Source organism: Podarcis cretensis (assembly GCF_951804945.1).
Source record: "Podarcis cretensis genome assembly, chromosome: 2".
In the NCBI taxonomy this organism is placed as follows: domain Eukaryota; kingdom Metazoa; phylum Chordata; class Lepidosauria; order Squamata; family Lacertidae; genus Podarcis; species Podarcis cretensis.
The window spans coordinates 15,540,313-15,560,172 of record NC_137171.1 but is presented as its reverse complement, the minus strand read 5'-3'; the positions used below and the strand labels follow the sequence as shown (position 1 = coordinate 15,560,172).

General features: G+C 47.0%; 1 protein-coding gene and 1 long non-coding RNA gene across 2 annotated transcripts in view; one reads left to right on the top strand and one right to left on the bottom strand.

The window, feature by feature from the left end:
- The window catches only part of LOC307210509, a 15,047-nt gene extending 8,266 nt beyond the window's left edge, over positions 1–6,781 (top strand). The window contains exon 2 of the long non-coding RNA XR_013836041.1: positions 6,157–6,781. This is a non-coding gene — a long non-coding RNA (uncharacterized lncRNA). The remainder of the gene's footprint in view (positions 1–6,156) is intronic.
- GPD1 (glycerol-3-phosphate dehydrogenase 1) lies at positions 421–19,860 on the bottom strand. The gene is made up of 8 exons (XM_079966407.1): positions 19,728–19,860; positions 14,623–14,800; positions 9,613–9,753; positions 8,033–8,171; positions 5,576–5,688; positions 4,753–4,986; positions 2,242–2,348; positions 421–1,582 (listed from the first exon to the last, which is right to left on the bottom strand). Exons 1-8 carry the CDS (start codon positions 19,766–19,768, stop codon positions 1,486–1,488), a joined length of 1,050 nt encoding a protein of 349 aa, XP_079822533.1. The 5' UTR covers positions 19,769–19,860; the 3' UTR covers positions 421–1,485.

Sequence of the window (19,860 nt, the reverse complement as noted above, 5' to 3'; positions counted from 1 at the left end):
CTGGAGGGTGGGGTTGGGGGTTGGGAAGGGCTGGAAAGGTCACTCCAAAATGAGGAAGGCAACTCAGCTGCAGCACTGGGAAAGCGAGCGCCTTGTGAAATGAGCAGAGTTTGCTTCACCCCATCCATCTTCAGCCCCCTAAAACTGAAGAATTATTCTGGCCACCCCAAAACCACATACCCAGAATATTCCTAACATGCTGCTTCTGCTCTCATAATCATCCGTACCTTTGTGCTGGCAGGATAGCTCGGTCAGTAGACGTTGGGCAAAAAAGATTCCTGCATTACAGGGGTTGGACGATTGGTGTGGTCCCTTCCAACTTTAAAGTTCTCTGTTTCTATGAAATCCCCCCTTCCCCCTTCCATTGCGTGCTGTTAAGTTCAGCCAGGTCTTTGAAGAATGATAAACAACTAATCTGTATTATTTCTTGTTTCTCACTTTAATATTTGTTTTTCAAAAAGACAAATATTCACATTCAGGGCTACAGTTCCCATTCCCATGGATACCAGGGATGCTGAGGTCAAGCCTTGTCTGAGGAGAGAACCCTAGCAGCTATTTTTAAATCATGCCTGGGGTTCCTTGCGTTCCAGGCATGGAGTAAAAAATAATAATACAGGCAACCCCCCATTTACACAGGGGTTATGTTGCGAGGCACCGTGCATTTTAGTGAAATTGCGTATATTTGAAATGCCATTGAAAAAGCCTGCAGACACCCTGTTCGTCCCCATTTCGTGATTGTTTTCAGGTAACTTCTGGATTTGAAGTGGTGCATGAATGCACAGCCGCACACATACTGAACGTGCATAAATGGTGGTTTACCTGTAATCGGAATTTGCTTCCTGCCCCCTCTCCCAATTACTGACTTTAAACAAGCCCATAAGGCAGGTAAAACCGGCAGGGTTCAAGCCTGAATCCAGAGATGTCAAAATCAAGTCGGAGAAATATGACAGAGAAGAGGCAGAAGAAATTCTTTCTCTCTCTGCTCAAGAGAAAAGATAAAAGCCAAAGCTTTGCCTGCTGTGTGTGCCGAGAAGTGGGATGCTCTGGAATATAAGAAGAGCAAAACAAGAGACTGACTCAACATAGGCAACTTTTGTCCATTTAAGGTGAGATTGGCAGAAACTCTCTGGTGAGATTGGCAGAAACTCTCTGGCAAAAGAGTTGATCCAGTACCTCCATGGTGGTTAGAGCTGTTTTGACAGTGGGACGGACCACCAAGGTGGTGGACTCTCCTGGAGGTTTTTAAACAGAGGTTGGACGTCCCTCTGTCTGGGATTATTTAGCTGTGTTTCCTGCATTGCTGGGGTTTGGACTAGACGACCCTTAGTGTCCCTTCCAACTCCACTATTCTATGATTCTTTGATGAGTCCTCCCTTGTTTGCCCCACGCTCTGTGTTGGGTCCCTCTTCTCATGTTGGGATGGCAGTGGGGAAACAGGAAGTCCTCCCAAACCCCTTCCTTTGTAGGAGCGAGACTGGAAGCCCATCAAAAGTGCTGAGGATGGTTTTGCAGGCACTTGATGAAGTCGGAGACAGGTTTGCCAGTGTAGCAGATCTCGTAGACAGCAGTGAAAAGTGGGAATCTGCAGTGGGGAGAAAAGACGGTAAATGAGATTTAACTTCCACACAGGTAGCAAAGCTTGCTAGGAAAAGGAAAACTTGCAAAAGGGTGAGTTTGAGAAACCTGCTGTGGCACTAGGAAGAGCATTGGAGGGACCAGTGATTTGCCTGTAAATAAAATATGGAATTTCATGAGGCCTTAGGGGTGTGTTGTTGCCCTGTACTTCTGGAAGTGCAAATAAATAGGGTGGTGAGCTTCAGGCTGCAGTCCTTCTTAACTAAAAGCAAGCCCCTCTGAACTCAGTGAGACTTACTTCTGAGTAGAGTTTTATTTGTATACAGCCAGTTTTAAGTGATGAGGGTTAAGGGCCACTGCAACAAACTAAAAAGGCTAAAATTAAAGCTGGCACTTCCAGCCACAAATGATTGCTTTTGTTTATTAAATAGTCAATTCACATTTTCTTTATTATCTCAAAATAGACCTCCCATACTTAGATTTTGGTAACATGCAAATTTATTGAATTGGTGGATTGACTAATCAGTTCATCAACCAATCCAAGAATTTGCATACAGCCCTAGAAACAAGTCCATCACTGATTGTTACACCAATCCAATGGGTGCCAGTGCAGCATTCATATTGATGGCAAGCAAAACAGTAAAAAAAAGGTCGCATGGGACTCACTTGTCGACCAGATTCTTGCTCTTGAGGATGTGGTTCAGCTCTGCTGATGTCTGAGGGCCCTGCAGCTTCTGCCCATTGAGCATCTCCTTCTCTAGCTGCTCGATAGACTGCAAGATGCAAGACAGATCTCCAAGTATGAGTGGCTGCATGGCATGGCCTTCCTCCCCAAGTTGGGAGAATCCTAGAAGGTTGATGCAGAGAAGGATATCCTTCTCTGTGCTTCTCTTTGGACATATCTTATGCCACACAGAGTTAGAGAAATTCAGACACTGGACTCTCTGCCCTGGGGATCCTGCAAACCAGGGATGGGAAAACTATGGTCCTCAAGATGTTACTTGACTCCCATCAGCTCCAGGTATCATGGCCGGTGGTCAGAGATGATGGAAGTTGTAGTCCAACCAACAGCTGGAGGGCCACAGGTTTCTCATCCCTGTAAACCAGTTCAGCAAGGTGTGTGCATATCTGTAGCAGGGATCTAACAGACTTTTTGGCATCTTTACCAACTACACATCCCATGACTCCTTGGGAGATGTCACAGGTAAAAGGTAAAGGACCCCTGGACGGTTAAGTCCAGTCAGAGGTGACTATGGGGTTGCGGTGCTCATCTCACTTTCAGACCGAGGGAGCCAGTGTTTGTCCACAGACAGCTTTCCAGGTCATGTGGCCAGCATGACTAAATCGCTTCTGGCACAAGGAACACCGTGACGGATGCCAAAGCACACAGAAATGCCATTTACCTTCCCGCCACAGCGGTACCTATTTATCTACTTGCACTGGTGTGCTTTCGAAATGCTTGGTTGGCAGAAGCTGAGACAGAGCAACGGGAGCTCACCCCATTGCATTGATTTGAACTGCCAACCTTCTGATCAGCAAGCCCAAGAGGCTCAGTGGTTTAGACCACGGCGCCACCCGCCCCTGGGAGAAGCCATGGCAGTGGCTGAAGTACAAAACCAGTTTAAATGTTCTAAGAATGAGTAAGATATCCTTGCTGGAGATGAAAACATCATATTTATTTATTTACTGAAATTTATATATTCCTTGGTTGTTGTTGGCTACTGGCCATACTGGCTACTGGCCAGGCCAGTATACTTAGCTGTATCAAACAAGGCCAGCCTAAACCAAACCTCTCCTCTACACACAATATGCCAGTAGCTTCCCGGCATCCACTGCAAGGAATCCTGCAGCTTGCCTCTTAGATGTTGCCTCTTAGATGTTTGCACCATCAGGCCTGCCCTGGTGTCAAGCTTTGCTAGTCCACCTTTCCTTCCCTGCAGTCATCCTGCAGATCTCGATTGCTGCTGCTTCCCAAATTTTGTGAAATACCCGGTGTTGACATCAAAACAAGCATTGCAACAAAGATTGAAGTCAAATGTCCTTGGCAAGGGATGTGGATATTTTGTGCAAACCCAGCAGGTTTTTCCTCTCTCTCTCTTTAATGCACAACTCGAATTTGAAGACAAGAAGAAGAAGAAGAGGAGTTTGGATTTGATATCCCGCCTTTCACTCCCTTTAAGGAGTCTCAAAGCGGCTAACATTCTCCTTTCCCTTCCTCCCCCACAACAAACACTCTGTGAGGTGAGTGGGGCTGAGAGACTTCAGAGAAGTGTGACTAGCCCAAGGTCACCCAGCAGCTGCATGTGGAGGAGCGGAGACGCGAACCCGGTTCACCAGATTATGAGACTACCGCTCTTAACCACTACACCACACAAGGATAGGAGCCTTCACTGCACTCTGGCTAGAATTACCCCCTGGAAGCCATTGGCTGGGAACTGTGCGGCTGTTGCTCTCATAGCAGCTGCCTGGAATCGAATAGCTCTTCGGTTACCAAAACCATTTCCCCATGTACCTTTCAATAGGATTGTTTCATTGTACATTTTAATGACGGATGTTTGTATTTTAATGCGTGTGTGATTGGTTTCTTATCATTGCAAACTGATTAGAAGACTATTTAGGCATTAAAGCAATAAATAAACCACCACCATCATAATATGGTCCCCTCTCTTTGCCAGGCTAGAACAGGTCACATTCCTTTGGCTTTGCTGAAGCTCTTCAGCCTCCCACCTAACAGCTGACGTGTGGGAAAGTTGCACCTCACCTGAGCAAGCCCCCAAGCTGCTGCAACTCACACAAGCTAGAGAGGCGCTTGTGGGGAGCGCTTTAAGGTGCTTAGCTGAAGCACAGAAGCCTCCCTTCACTTCAACCTGAGCATCCCCTCAACAAGCTTATGGATCACAAGGAGAAGAGATGCTCTTTGGGCTCTGGAGTGTGTCTTTTGAGGGAGGTGTGTTCTGGCACCTTTTTGTGTCGGGAAAAAAAAGCATTGAATATAGAAAAATAATACTGGCCTCCCTTACAGAATTTTGAATTACTGATGTTTGAAGCACTCTAAGCACTGCATAAAGCAGGATTTTAAAAGCTTTGAGAAATACTGTCTTACTGCACTACAGTAAGAGTTTTCCTTGAGAGATATTAGACAACCTTAAAAAGAGCCCTATGCAAATGCTTACTTACCTTGCCGGTCTTGGCAAAAGCCTCTGCCACTTTTCGGTTACGGCCCCCATAGCAGGTGGTGATGAGGTCGGCGACCCCACAGCTCTCCAGGAAAGTGGCAGAACTGACGGAGCCCTTGCAGAAGATTTTGGCAAAGTCGATCATCTCCATCAGGCCCAGGCGGATTACCGCTGCCTTGGTGTTGTCTCCAAAGCCCAACCCGTCGCAGAAACCAGCCCCAACAGCCACAATGTTCTAAGGAAGAAGAACATAGGTTGATAACCAAAAAGGTTCCGGACGGTGCTAGCCTTGCAACTATTTAAGGCAGGGAGTAGATAGACCAACCTTTGGTGTTCTAAGCAGGGCTACAAATGATGGCTCCCATGGAAGGATGGCAGCAGAGGTGGGTTCTGGAGAAACCACCTCCCTCCAGCAAGCATATAATGTAAAGCTCATTCCACTGGAGAAGCTCCCATCAAGTCCCCCACCTGTTCCAGCTCCCTGGTGAGGCAGCATGGCTTCCCAAACAGTCATAACTTTCCATCTAGAGTTGTACAGACCCTGTGTGCACGTACGTATGTACTTGGGAGGTCAACAGAAGCTTTAGGCCAGGTGTGGGGAATCTGAGGCCCTCAAGATGTTGCTGGACTACAGATCCCATGATACCTGATAGTTGACCATGATGGCTGGGGCTTGCGGGAGTTGGGAACCCAACAACATCTGGAAGGCCACAGGACTCCCATTCTTCTGTGCAATGCCATCGTGCCAACAGAGACCTCCCTTGGAGCAAGCCACACCCCATGCGGAAGTTGCCAAACCGCTGGTAGCCTGGTTATTCCCACACCTTGAGGGCACCGCAGATTTCTACGGTGTCTGATTCTTGCACCACACTGATTCGGAAACACGGCGTCTGCATCAGCTCCTTCAGGATCTGTCCGTGCTCTAGGTTCTTGCAGCCTGCAAAGAGGTAAGACATGGGCATAAGTAGAAACGGCCTTGCTCCTTGCCTCTCTAAAGCCCAAGGGAGGAATTGGACTTCTCACTCTTCTGATGCTTCCATCAGTGGAAGCATTTCTGATTGCCAGATGGAATGATGCCTCCACTCTCCCCACCCCCATGGCAACCAATGGATCTCTCATTTTTCCCTTCCCCAGGGTTATCAAAATTAGAAGTATAATTCTCAGGCTCAAGTATAGGGGGGGGGATCCAAAAGAAGAGTTCCATGCTTTATAATGCTGCAGTGGCTCAACAGAAGGGGCATTTGTAACCGTAATTAACAAATAATATGACAAATCTGGGAAACTCTGGCCGGGGAGGGGGCTGCACTGAAGGTGTCTGGAGGTGAATAGAGCTTGTTCCAGTTGCTCTCTGAAGAACCTGGAACTTATTAACAAATCAGATACTCTTCTTTCCTCTTCTCTGCAGGGAGAGACTGTAGCTCAGCAGAAGACCACATGTATTGCATAGCATTCGGTCCTTGCCACCTCCAGTTAAAATTGATCAGGTTAACAGGTGATCGCCGAAGAATTGATGCTTTTGAATTATGGTGCTGGAGGAGACTCTTGAGAGTCCCATGGACTGAAAGAAGATCAAACCTCTCCATTCTGAAGGAAATCAGCCCTGAGTGCCCACTGGAAGGACAGATCCTGAAGCTGAGGCTCCAATAGTTTGGCCACCTCATGAGAAGAGAAGACTCCCTGGAAAAGACCCTGATGTTGGGAAAGATGGAGGGCACAAGGAGAAGGGGACGACAGAGGATGAGATGGTTGGATAGTATTTTCGAAGCTACCAGCATGAGTCTGACCAAACTGCGGGAGGCAGTGGAAGACAGGAGTGCCTGGCGTGTTCTGGTCCATGGGGTCACGAAGAGTCGGACACGACTAAACGACTAAACAACAACAACAGGTGACAGGAAAGATCCATCTTTGCTCGAGACCCCTGGACAGCCCCTGCCAATGGGGAGTAGACAATACTGGGCTAGAGGGGCAAATACTCTATCCTGGAGCTTTGTATGTTCCTTTATGTAGTATAATAAAGCGCCCAAGACCAATTTTCCTGTTGATGTATCTCCACATCCTCTCTGCCCTTTAATGCCCTGTGGACTGTCCTTCTGAAAATTGGCTGCCCATGGAAGACAATCTTACTCGGCTATGAGTGATCGCCAAAGAGGAAGAAGAATCATCCTCTTTGTGCTGCTCCCCCTACTGGATCCAACCAAGAGTAACAGGGCAGTGGGCCATTACAGTTACCCCTAACGATGGCCAAGAGCAGCTCTGCACTTTTACATGGTTGCACTTGCTAAGGTTCTTCCGTGTTTCCCTGCCGCTGTTGTGTGAAGCCAATACAACCAATGTGCTTCCTTCAACATCCACATTCATGTGTTGGATCCACAGCTCAAGCAAGCCTAACCCCCTCAGGAATATGCATGCAGGTGTTTCAAGGACACCCTTTGCTCTGGATATGTAGTTAACTTGCTTAATTCCTTAAGTGGTGTGATGTATTTTAACCTAATCAATATGATATATTTAAGCAAACTGAATCAAAGCTCCTTACAACGTTTAAAAAACTCACCACCACCACTCTACAACGGGTGAACAATGTAAGTCAGCAAAAAACAGAACAATCTAGTGAATAAAACAATCTCACAGCTGGGAGGCTCATATAAAAAGACAACGTTTTCAGACCCTTCTGAAGCCCCTGCAGTGTTATTAACATGACACAGATCTGACATACAGCAAGGGAGAGACTCCAGGGCTCTCCGTGTTCCCTTCCAAGTCCTTTCCACTTGCTGTGGGTCATACCTAGATCCCCATGGGCCACTGTAGGCAAGGGAGAAAGCTGAATGGCAGCAAGAGTAGAGAGCAATTCGGGCAGAGGAGACACACCGGTTTCCTCACCTGCTGTAGTGGGTTTAAAACAATGTCCCTTGTGTCCAAGGTGAGATGTGGCAAAATCATACCATCTATGCCAGACATGGGGAACTTGTGGCCCTCCAAATGTTGCTGAGCTCCCAGCTCCCACCAGGCTCAGCTGTCATGGCTGATGGCCAGGGGGTGATGGGAGTTGTAGTCTGCAGCGTCTGAAGTGCCACACGTTCCCTATTCCTTGTCTATACTTGGTGAACCAAAGCCTCTAATGTACTATTGTGGAGCTGCTCTTGGACACAAGCTTCAGTAGGCCCAAGACATCTAGTGGTGGCACTGGTAAGGTAAGGAGGGACAGAAGACCTTGACATGAGCAGCCCACTTGGAGAGATTCTCACCGCCCAGCTAGTCATAGGAATAAGCTCAAACTCATTTACCAATGGTGGTCTCACAGAACTTCTCGTCGGCCACCTCGTTGGCGATGTTGGCCCCCATAAGCACACTCATTTCGATGCCAAGCTGCTCGCGGATGATGTCCGATATCAGCTTCAGACCATCGGGTCCTTCATCCACACCCTGGGATTCAACAGAACATGACGTGGTCAGTGGGGTAGCTCTTTGCTGAGATCCCTCAAGTAGCCCGTAGTCCTTCTGAGAGCATCCTTATCCCCCAAAGAGATGCAACAGCATACAATAGACGTTGTGGCTAGCGGTGGCTGCTCCCAGACTTTGCAACACCCTTCCTAGAGAAAATGGACTGGCTCCCTCCTTGCTGTTGGGCTTTCTTGTTCCAACAGGCTTTGGGGAACTGACTAGTTTTAAGGAAAAGGCTGGTAGAGCCAGTGTGGTGGTGTGGTTAAGAGCAGTGGACTTGTAATCTGGTGAACCGGGTTTGATTCCCCGCTCCTCCACATGCAGCTGCTGGGTGACCTTGGGCTAGTCACACTTCTCTGAATCTCTCAGCCTCACTCACCTCACAGAGTGTTTGTTGTGGGGGAGGAAGGGAAAGGAGATTGTTAGCCACTTTGAGACTCCTTAGGGTAGTGATAAAGCAGAATATCAAATCCAAACTCTTGGTGCTGTGATGTTTTTATTGTAATTAAAATCATATATCTTTTGTGTATATGTGTGTTTAATTGCTTTCTAACGATAGGTTTTTTCCTATGTTTTTGGCTGTTTCTATTTTATCTATCCCCTTCATGGATCACTGCCTTGTCGTGGCGAAGGGGCTTGAATAACTCAGAGAAGCTATGAGCTATGCCGTGCAGGGCCACCCAAGACGGGCAGTTCATAGCCAAGAGTTTAGACTAAATGTGATCCACCTGGAGAACAAATTGGCAAACCACTCCAGTATTTTGTCAAGAAAACTCCCTGGACATACAAAAGGAGCAGCTTTGAGAAGAAAGTGAGAGTTTCCAAGGCATGCTCTGGTTCATGGGGTCATGGAGAGACAAACACAACTAAGACAACTAAACAAAAAATTTTATCTATATAAGCTGCTTTGCGTCCCAGTCTGGGGAAAAGGTAGCATACAATATGCCTACAACTTCTACAGTAATTTTGGGTGTTGGGAGCAGTAAAATTGGCTCAAGGGCTGCTGATCCCTCCTTTCGGCATGAGAGTATTAAATAAGAAGTGCTCAGTCCAAGAACTTAGTATTTGCCTGAAGCTTTGAAGATACCACAAGAGTCAAAGAATACTTCCAGGAGCCTCAACAAGGAAGACTAAGCTTGCTGCAATGCTATAATCTGTTATATGCTGTCTCAGTAAATCACAGTCATTGATTAACCATAGGGAATTGGGTCCCATGCGGGTGTTCCCCACTCTCCCACAGGCTTTTCGTGAGCCCGTTCTGTGTGTGTTTATCCTTCTCACACAACACACACCCAATTGCCTCTCAGCTCATCTAAGCAAACTCATGCAACCCGCCCCAGTTAGTTCCTAGGATGGTTGCATCTCCTGCCAGCCCCACCTTGCAGCTGCTCGGAGCAGCCCAACCCTTAGTTCCAACTCACACCTTGATGAGCGAGACCCCAATCGCATCCTTCTTGATATGGCCTTTCAGTTGGTCACAGAGCTTCCCAATAAATTGATGCGGCACTACAAAGATAAGGATGTCTGCATCAGCTGAAGCCTTCACCACATCTGGCACTGCCACCTGCAGCAATTGGGGGCAGGTTGGAGAAAACAAAGGCATCAACAACAAGTCTAGGCAGCTCAAGGGAGTAGGATCAGTGAGAGCAAGGAAGGGTGATGGTGGTGGAAGAAAGGTTTGCAGCTCTTATAAGACACACATGCTCAACAAATCCTAGGAAATTCTACACTAGGGTAACCAAATGCCTTTGAAGAAAGCTGAATGTTTGCATAAATTACTTTCCCAAAAAACCCAGAGTCCTCTCTCTATATATTAAAATTTTCTGTTTTACAATCTAAAATACCCATTTTACATCCTTAAGATATCAGTGACTTCCCTTCTCTTTCCATGGTTCCATATCATAAATCCCTGCATAGTTTACAAAAACTATACCATTAAGTATTCCATTATTGCATCAACTTATTCACACTGTTGAATTTATCTTAATGCTGCCAGCATTTTCAGCTGTACACAATTATTTTCCATACATTCAACAAACGTTTTCCAATCTTCTCTAAATGTTCTTCTTGTTCTCTTCTTGTATATGTTAAGTCTGCAAGTTGTGCATATTCTGGCAACTTAAATTGCCAGTCTTCTTTGGTTGGGACCTTCTTTGGCTGAGAAACCAGAGTCCTTTCTGTTGAGGATAATTCAGACTGAAATCCTCAGGTGTCAGGAAATATTATTTATGTATGCAACAACTGTGGCCCGTGTTTTGTTAGCCCCTAAATGAAAAATGAGCAAGTTCCTAACCAAAGAAGATTGGCAACTGCTGGGGCTGGTGGGAGATGAAGTTCAGCAACATCTGGAGCACCTAAAGCTCCTCACACCTGATTTAAGCAGAGATACGTGTGTGTGTACACTAAAGGACCGCTGGAAGGTTAAGTCCAATCAAAGGTGACTGGTTGCGGCGCTCATCTAGCTTTTCAAGCTGAGGGAGCTGGCGTTTGTCCAGAGACAGCTTTCTGGGTCATGTGGCCAGCATGACTAAATCGCTTCTGGCACAATGGGACTCTGTGACAAAAGCCAGAGTGCACAGAAACGCCTTTTACCTTCGCTCTGCAGCGGTACCTATTTATCTACTTGCACTGATGTGCTTTCGAACTACTAGGTTGGCAGGAGATGGGACAGAGCAACGGGAGCTCATCCATTGCAGGGATTCGAATTGCCGCTCTTCTGATCGGCAAGCCCAAGAGGCTCAGTGATTTAGACCACAGTGCCACCCGCTAAGTATTGGAGAGAGAGGGGGCATGGGGAAGATATTATTAAAAAACAACATAAAAGGCATTTGAACCCTGTGCTCAATGAACAAGACTTGCCTGGTGTAACATCTAATCTCTCTGCCATCTCCCAGCATGTGTTTTTATTGAGTGGGCTTTTTGACACTCTGTTAGCACTGGGAAATGTTAGCAGGCAGAGAGAAGGTTATTTATTACTTTTGTTGCCAAGGCAACTTGTTCCTTGATCTTCATTCTCCTGGAAGAGGCGCAAGCCAACCCTGCTGTGCTCCTCTGGGTCTGACAGGCGGAAGGAGGCCCAGGGAAATTACTACATGGGCCTTGAAGACCCTTCCAGGCTTGACACAAATAATCCATTGTCAGTTGATAGTAATCTGTATACCATAGCTCACCCAAAAAGGTTATACGATTTGCTTTTACAGCAAAATTAAAATCAAAGGTCACAAAAATAGCAGGAGGATACACACACAAAATAAAACCATATAAACAACAAAACAGCTAAAATAAAATGGTATGAACTAAAGCAGTGGTAGCTGGTCAACAGAACTTAATCAATGGTTAGCAAAGGCAATCAGAAATAAAAACTCATGCAGAAAAACGGCAGCAGAGAGGAGGCTGTGTAGATCTCTCAGATCTACTTTAGAACCATGACTGAAAAGGCCCTGCACATGAGATGGTTTTGGAGCAGCAGGATTCCATCAGAAGATCTAACTTGTCTGGGGGGGTGATATATATGGGAGAAGCAACTCTCTGAGATGTGCCTTTATTCGCCACCTTGTTTGTTCGCTAAGAACTTCTCCAGAAGCTGTTCCATACCTTTAGATGCATTTCAAGTGTTCCTGAAACAGCACATTTGGAATCAGCGAATCCACAAATCAGTCCCACAGTCAGAATCAAGAACTATTTGTTCTTTGAATTACATGCAGAGTATGGCAGTGGGTTTGACTTCCTAAAAGCAATGCCATTTCCCTCCTACCACTGGCTAGGGTTTGGAGCATGTAACTATGTAAAGCACACGACATATATGCTAAAGTATCCCAGTAGAAAGCTGATGAAACAGGAATGGAGTCTCATTCAATTGGGAATCTGGCTTTGGCTAGCACCGGGAGACCAAAAGGGAAAATTGGAGATAGCTCAAAAGACACAGGTCCTCCCCAAACAGTGACCAGTCACACTGCTGACTGTGGATTTCATGTTTGAATGCTTAGGTAAAGGTAAAGGTACCCCTGACCTTAGGTCCAGTCGCGGACCTAAGGTCCAGTCGCGGACGACTCTGGGGTTGCGGTGCTCATCTCGCTTTATTGGCCAAGGGAGCCGGCGTACAGCTTCCGGGTCATGTGGCCAGCATGACTAAGCCGCTTCTGGGGAACCAGAGCAGTGCATGGAAACGCCGTTTACCTTCCCGCCAGAGTGGTACCTATTTATCTACTTGCACTTGACATGCTTTCGAACTGCTAGGTGGGCAGGAGCTGGCAACAAACAACGGGAGCTCACCCTGTCATAGGGATTTGAACCACCGACCTTTTGATCGGCAAGCCCTAGGCTCTGTGATTTAGACTACAGCGCCACCTGCATCCCCTGTTTGAATGCTTAAAGGTAAAGGGACCCCTGACCATTAGGTCCAGTCGTGACTGACTCTGGGGTTGCGGCGCTCATCTCGTTTTATTGGCCGAGGGAGCCAGCGTACAGCTTCCGGGTCATGTGGCCAGCATGACTAAGCCGCTTCTGGCAAACCAGAGCAGCGCATGGAAATGCTGTTTACCTTCCCGCCTTAGTGGTCCCTATTTATCTACTTGCACTTGACATGCTTTTGAACTGCTAGGTGGGCAGGAGCTGGGACCGAACAATGGGAGCTCACCCCGTCACAGGGATTCGAACCGCCGACCTTCTGATTGGCAAGCCCTAGGCTCTGTGGTTTAGACCACAGCGCCATCTGTGTCCCCTGTTTGAATGCTTACTCCTGCTCAAGCTCCCCTCCAATAGGAAGAAGCCTAATTTGCATCTTGTTCATCCTCAAGAGGGAGGTTAAAAACTGGCCAGCCTATTAGAAGACAAACTGCTTCTCCAACAGTTACTTCAGAAAGTTGCCCCTTTTAAAACCAACTGCTTCTGCCATTATTATTTCTGGGCCACATTTAACATGTGATTCTTCCTCGCCCTGTCCCCCTATAACCTTTCAATGTGTATCCCGCACTGTACATTTTCAGGTGATGAAGTTGGTGCAAGTTTTCAAGAAGTCAGAAAGCATGAAATGCTCCGACAAAAGAGTCCTTTGTTCAGAGTTATGTGGGAGGGAATAAGCGAGATTCTCAACATTCAGCGTGTTCCAGCCAAATCTTAAGTGCGTCTCAAGTCCTCACAAATTCTAAAAGAGGATATATTTGAACATTTGCTTTCCTCTGCTCTTGAAACTGACGGGAGTTAGTTTAGCTTAAGTCCACTCCACTCCCCCAACAAGAGACCAGCTTCAGCTATTGGGAATCCCATAATTTATCTTGGCCTAGTCTAGATACATGTATTGCAGCAGATTGACAAATACTTCCCATTGTCACAGTCAGGGACATACATTGTTAGGTACACGTTTCTTGGCACAAGTCTATGGCATATATTTATGTGCATATGCTAATTTGTAAGCGTAAATGCAAATTCAGGACAAATATCAAGGGGGGAGCTTTTCTGCTGCCGGGGCTTACAGATGCATGCACACATTACATTTAAAGTGCATTGCTTTAATTACTCAAAGAATCCTGTCATTTGTTAAGGTTTCTGAGAAGTGTAGCTATGTGAGGGGGGAAACTACAGTTCCCAGAAATCTTAGGGGTGCACGTGCTTGAAATTTTGGGTTTGAACACAACTCAAGGCAAATACTGAGATACCATTAAAGGATGGGAAAATGTGCTTTGTTCGGTTTCTTACATTTCTGGATCCCCATGGTTGATGCTTCTTGGATTTTCTGCAACAGGCACTCAAGTACGTTTCTGAGCACAATTCAAAGTGTTTAAAATTTAAATCCCTAAACGGCCTTGGTCCAGTATACCTGAAGGAGCGTCTCCACCCCCATCGTTCAGCCCGGACACTGAGGTCCAGCTCTGAGGGCCTTCTGGTGGTTCCCTCACTGCGAGAAGTGAGGTTACAGGGAACCAGGCAGAGGGCCTTCTCGGCAGTGGCGCCTGCCCTGTGGAACGCCCTCCCAGCAGTTGTCAAGGAAATAAACAATTATTTTACTTTTTTAAAAGTAAAATAGTTGTTTATTGCCTTGACATCTGCTGGGAGGGTGTCTTTTAAAACTGAAGGTGGCCCTCTTTAGGGAAGTTTTTAATGTCTGATGCTGTATTGTTTTTAATATTCGGTTGGAAGCCACCCAGAGTGGCTGGGGAAACCCAGCCAGATGGGCGGGGTATAAATAATAAATTTTATTATTGATTGTTATTGTTATTGTTATTGTTATTGTTATTGTTATTGTTATTGTTATTGTTATTGTTATTGTTATTGTTACCTTGAGGCTGTTTTTGACCCTTTGAAAGACTCTAAGCTGACTTGCAAGCACAGAGAGGCAAGTGACACATTGGCCCCAGCCTGGAATACAGCTGCCACGCTGCCCACACATTGCTTCCCTTCTCTCTCTCCTCCCCCCCCCCCCGGCTTCTGAACTCACCACATTGGAGGGCAGTTTGTGGCCTGGCAAGTACTTGACGTTCTCGTGCTGCGTGTTGATGATCTCCGTGAGTTTCTTGCCACCAATTTCCTCCTCAAACACCCACATGTTGACTGTGGTGTCAAACTTGTCCAGCTTGGCTGCATTGCTGCCCACAATCTTGGCAATGGCCGAACCCCTGCAGGGGGAGAGAAGAAACAAAAGAGAGTGTATGCAAGACTGAGAAAGAATGCAACCCTTCAAAAGTCAAAGTCCTATCTCTCTAGCAGGTTATTTCATTTGTACACTGCCCAAAGGCTCCCAAAGCAGCAAAGAGCATATAAATACAAAAGAATGATCTGACAAATATGGTACATCCAACAGCATGAATCAACAAAATCACCCACCAAACACACTTAGTATGAATTCATGAACTGCATTCATGCTCTCGCCACAGCTCCCCAATTTTCCACTGCGCACTTGGATTCTGTGTTAGCACACATCCCCCCTTCCAGCATCTCACCCAGGAGCAAGCCTGCAACTGATCACCCAGTGAGTGTCTTCACCCTCATCACAACCCTAATAAATAATAATAATAATAATATAATAATAATAATAATAATAATAATAATAATAATAATAATTATTTATTATTTATACCCCACCCTCTGTCTGGGTTTCCTCAGCCACTCTGGACAGCTCTCAACAGAATATTAAAAACACGATAAAACATCAAACATTAAAAATTTCCCTAAACAGGGTTGCCTTCAGATGTCTTCTAAAAGTCAGAGACAGTCATACCTTGGTTCTCGAACTTAATCCATTCCGGGAGTTGGTTCGGCTCTCGAAACCATTCAAAAACCAAGATGCGGATTCCGCTTGGCTGCAGGAGCTTCTTGCAGTCAAGCGGAAGCTGCGTTGGATATTCGGCTTCCAAAAAACGTGTGCAAACTGGAATACTTCCAGGTTTGCGGTGTTCAGGAGCCAAAACGTACGAGTACCAGGGCATTCAAGAAACAAGATACGAATGTAGTTCTTTATTTCTTGACATCTGATGGGAGGGCGTTCCACAGGGCGGGAACCCAAATGGTGTGGCCCAAATGGATGATGTCCTGGGTCAACCCCACTGCGGCTGACCCATCAGTAGCAACCCACCTCCAAGTGCAACCATCAGTGTTATGTACTGAGTTGAATAGGATCCAAAAGGCAGCAGTCTGATTGGTCCTAGAACAATAGGATTCAGAATGCAGCAGTCTGATTGGTCCTAGAACAATAGGGTCCAGAATGCAGCAGTCTGATTGGTCCTAGAACAATAGGGTCCAAAATACAGCAGTCTGATTGGTCCACAGGAGCCAACCAATCCAGCTCCAGGTGGAAGTGAATCCGCAACCTGATTGGCCTACAAGTGAATCCCAGAATTAGCCAATCACGTGGGGCCCATTGTGTAAATAATGTATATACAGCAGACATTCTGGGGGAACTTTCATTCCTCCTCACCACTATGAGCTGAATAAAGAGGATGAAATCCACTCTCGATTAAAGAGGCTTCGCCTGCAAACCAGTTCCTTATGGCTTCTCTAACATGGCACTGCCAGGCTATAGGAAAGGCCCTGCTACAGCCACCAACTGTCTCACACACCTCAGTCACTGTTGTTCACGAAACTTTGTGCCCCTCCAAATCTTCCATAACGTTTCCAACCCTGGCCCCCAAAGGACAACACACAAAAGACAACTTTGCAATGCTCAAGTCATTACGTTTGCAACGGAGGCTTGTAACGCACGCATTCGGCAGGCTGCTGTTCACCCAGTTGCAGAAAGAAAAAAATACTTGGGGATGCCAAGGTTAGTATCCACCTTCCAACTTGCAGAAGTCCTACTACTGTTAGCTGCCTCCTCTCACAAGCCAATGGCAGCCTCCAAGTTAATAGAATCCCCTTGGAAACCAGCTACCAAAGTGGCAAAGTTCTTGGGGAGGGTTGGCCTCAAGTTCCCAGCTGGCTTGATAGTTCAGATCACAGAGTGTGCTGTGGTGATGGGGCTTTAAAGGTAAAGGGACCCCTGAGCATTAGGTCCAGTCGTGACCGACTCTGGGGTTGTGGCGCTCATCTCGCTTTATTGGCTGAGGGAGCCGGCGTACAGCTTCCGAGTCATGTGGCAGCATGACTAAGGCGCTTCTGGCAAACCAGAGCAGCGCACGGAAATGCCGTTTACCTTCCCGCCAGAGTGGTACCTATTTATCTACTTGCACTTTGAGGTGCTTTCGAACTGCTAGGTTGGCAGGAGCTGGGACCAAGCAACGGGAGCTCACCCCGTCGTGGGGATTTGAACCGCCGACCTTCTGATCGGCAAGTCCTAGGCTCTGTGGTTTAACCCACAGCGCCACCCGTGTCCCAAGAATCCCCCTTATTCTTCTGTTTAAATTCTAGCTAGGCACCATGATGGGATGGGATCAGAATACGGTGGTACCTCGGGTTACATACGCTTCAGGTTACAGACTCCGCTAACCCTGAAATAGTGCTTGAGGTTAAGAACTTTGCTTCAGGATAAGAACAGAAATCGTGCTCTGGCGGCACGGCGGCAGCAGGAGGCCCCATTAGCTAAAGTGGTGCTTCAGGTTAAGAACAGTTTCAGGTTAAGAACGGACCTCCGGAACAAATTAAGTACTTAACCTGAGGTACCACTGTATATGGATTATGGGGGGGGGGGGGAATTGTGAAGAAATAGAAATGGAAGCAGTGCATAATTGGGACTATGGAATTCGCTAGCAGAAGATTTAGTGACGCCCACCAAATTGGAAGCTTTTAAAAAAGGATCAAAAGCCATAACGGCTGTGATGTGACGCTGAATGGCGGTTGCTGGGGAACGAAAGTGGGGTGAGGTCTCTTGGCTCCCCTGTATGTGTTTGGCTACAGTACGAAGCACAAAGCTGGACTGGACAGGCCTTTGGTATGATCCAGCATCACTCTTTTTATGCATTTGCTTTCCAAAGTATTGAGATAGAAGAACCCCATAAAGTCGAATCCCCTAAATTGATTTTTTTATTTTATTGTTATTTACGCTTTATACCGTATTTTATGCTGGGGTTTTTTTTGTAGCATCAATTAAGTGTTTTAAATTTGTCGTGAATGCAATAACTCTTTACTGCTCAAACACACCAGTTTCTGGTATATTGCCTAATGACTAATAGGCATGGATAGCTCCCCCATGGATTTCTCTAACCCCCCTTTGAGCTTCTGGCTATCACCACACCCTCTTGCAGCAACTTATGTGAACTAGTACTTTCCTGAATCTATGTGCATTGCACGCTTAAAAGCCTCTTTAGAGAAACTTGGTTCCTCCCCCTCTTTCCAAGGAGGTGTGCAATTCTTCAGTGTACTATCACACCGTTCATGTAATGTAGCCGTTTATATATCAAAAGACGCCAGTCAGCTAAATTATAATAGTAAGAAACCAAGAGTCTAGACCAACCTTCGCCAACCTAGGACCATTCAGATGTTTTGGACTACAAATCCCATCAGCCATAGCCATCAAGCTGTAGATGATGGGATTTGTAGTCCAAAACCTAGGAAGAACACTGTGTTGGCGAAGTCTGGCCTACAAACATGCATCTCCAAATGCACAAACAGGTACAAATCTCTCACATTAGCATTATAGGCTTTCACTTGTGCTTAGGAGAGAGAAGAATTTAAACAAGATTGCTTATTATAACTAAAACCCTACATATGCAAACAGAGTTGCCCATGGAGAGACTTGCTCTTGGCTTATAGAGTTCCAACTCTTGAAGCTGGAAGCTTTCCCACCTTGCTGTTGATGTGTCGAGGAAATGCACTGAGGTCACTCCGTAGTAACCCTCCAGCGCATGTCCAAATATGCACTCTGCACATGCTCCAAAAGATACATGCAAGTATTCCTATGTTGCACAGTCAAGCTTTAGCATTGAAAGCCAGTTCCGGGACTAGTCTCTGACATATCCTGGATGGTAGTAATAATAATAATAATAAGAGCAGCTGCAGGACAAGCAGAGCCACGAAGGCATTGTCTCGCAGCGCACAGAGCTTCTTTTCGAGAGAGTGATACTCACAAGAGGCTCCAGAAATAGACTCAAGTGAGGGGCGCTCTCTCCTCGAGCACTAGGGGGCTCCTTCCCTCTCCCTCTGCCCCCCTGGCAAGCAAACCACGACATGGCAGAAAGTCTCACCAGAGGGAAAGCGAATCTGGCTGGCACCTGTTCCTACCACTGCCATTTATTAACCCGAAGGTTAAGGGCGCAACGAACTTAGGATAGCTCAGACGGCACAGCAGGAGACTCTTCATCTCAGTGAGCCCCACGTTGGGGGTGCCAACTTGAATAAAATATTGGGGTGGGGGGACCAGGTAAGCCCCAACCCACATAACTGATCGCATAAGACGGCACACTATTTGAATGCCAATGCTCATCAACTGGGGGGGGGGGAGGGTTGCGCGTCCCCTCAAATATTTTATTGCGGGGCCTGAAGGGACTTCGGTCCCCAGGTGTTGGCTCCTATGGTTCAAGTTGCTGAGGGATCGAGGGCAGAGCTCGCTTTAAGCGACTTGTGTTTTTTTTAATAATAATAATAATAATAATAATTTATTGTATATACCCCACCCATCTGGCTGAGTTTCCCCAGCCACTCTGGGCGGCTTCCAATCAAGTGTTAAAAACAATACAACCTTAAATATTAAAAGCTTCCCTAAACAGGGCAAAGCAATAGCCCCCACCCCTCTCGCTACCACCTTCAGTCCTGGCCGGCACTGGACGGGGCGGCCGGGCGGGGGGCCAGAACTCGAGAGCCCCACACATCACAATGAGCAACAGGAGTCAGCTTTCAGCCCCGTCCCCCGAAAAAAAGCAAAGAAACGACCCCGCTCGGCTGGGCTGGCATGCAAGAGGGTCGAGCGAAGACGCGCTGCCGTCGTGCAAAGGAGGCTCGGCGCTTGCGAGCCGCGAGTGTCCTAACTTGAGTGTCCTAACGCGAGGGTCCTAACCTGAGCCGCGAGTGTCCTAACTTGAGTGTCCTAACCTGAGCCGCGAGTGTCCTAACTTGCAGCGCCTCCCCCGCAGCTGTAGCAGCGCCGCCTCGCCCCCCCCCCCTCCGCCCACGCACCAGTTGCCGGAGCCCACGATGCAAACTTTCTTGCCTCCCATCGCGGCGGACTGTCAGCTGGCTGCGCGCTCGCTGGCTCGCTCCCACTCGCTGCCGCCCAGTCGGAGAGGCATTATAAACTCCGCCGCGCTGC

Bases quoted from the DNA above. Each gene is read 5' to 3' on its own strand.
- GPD1 (XM_079966407.1), bottom strand. From the start codon at position 19,768: ATGGGAGGCAAGAAAGTTTGCATCGTGGGCTCCGGCAACTG. The intron at 5,689-8,032 runs GTAAATGAGTTT...ACCTCTTTGCAG, and splicing joins GTTCTGTGAGACCACCATTG to GCTGCAAGAACCTAGAGCAC. The intron at 1,583-2,241 runs GTGAGTCCCATG...TCCCCACTGCAG, and splicing joins AGCAAGAATCTGGTCGACAA to ATTCCCACTTTTCACTGCTG.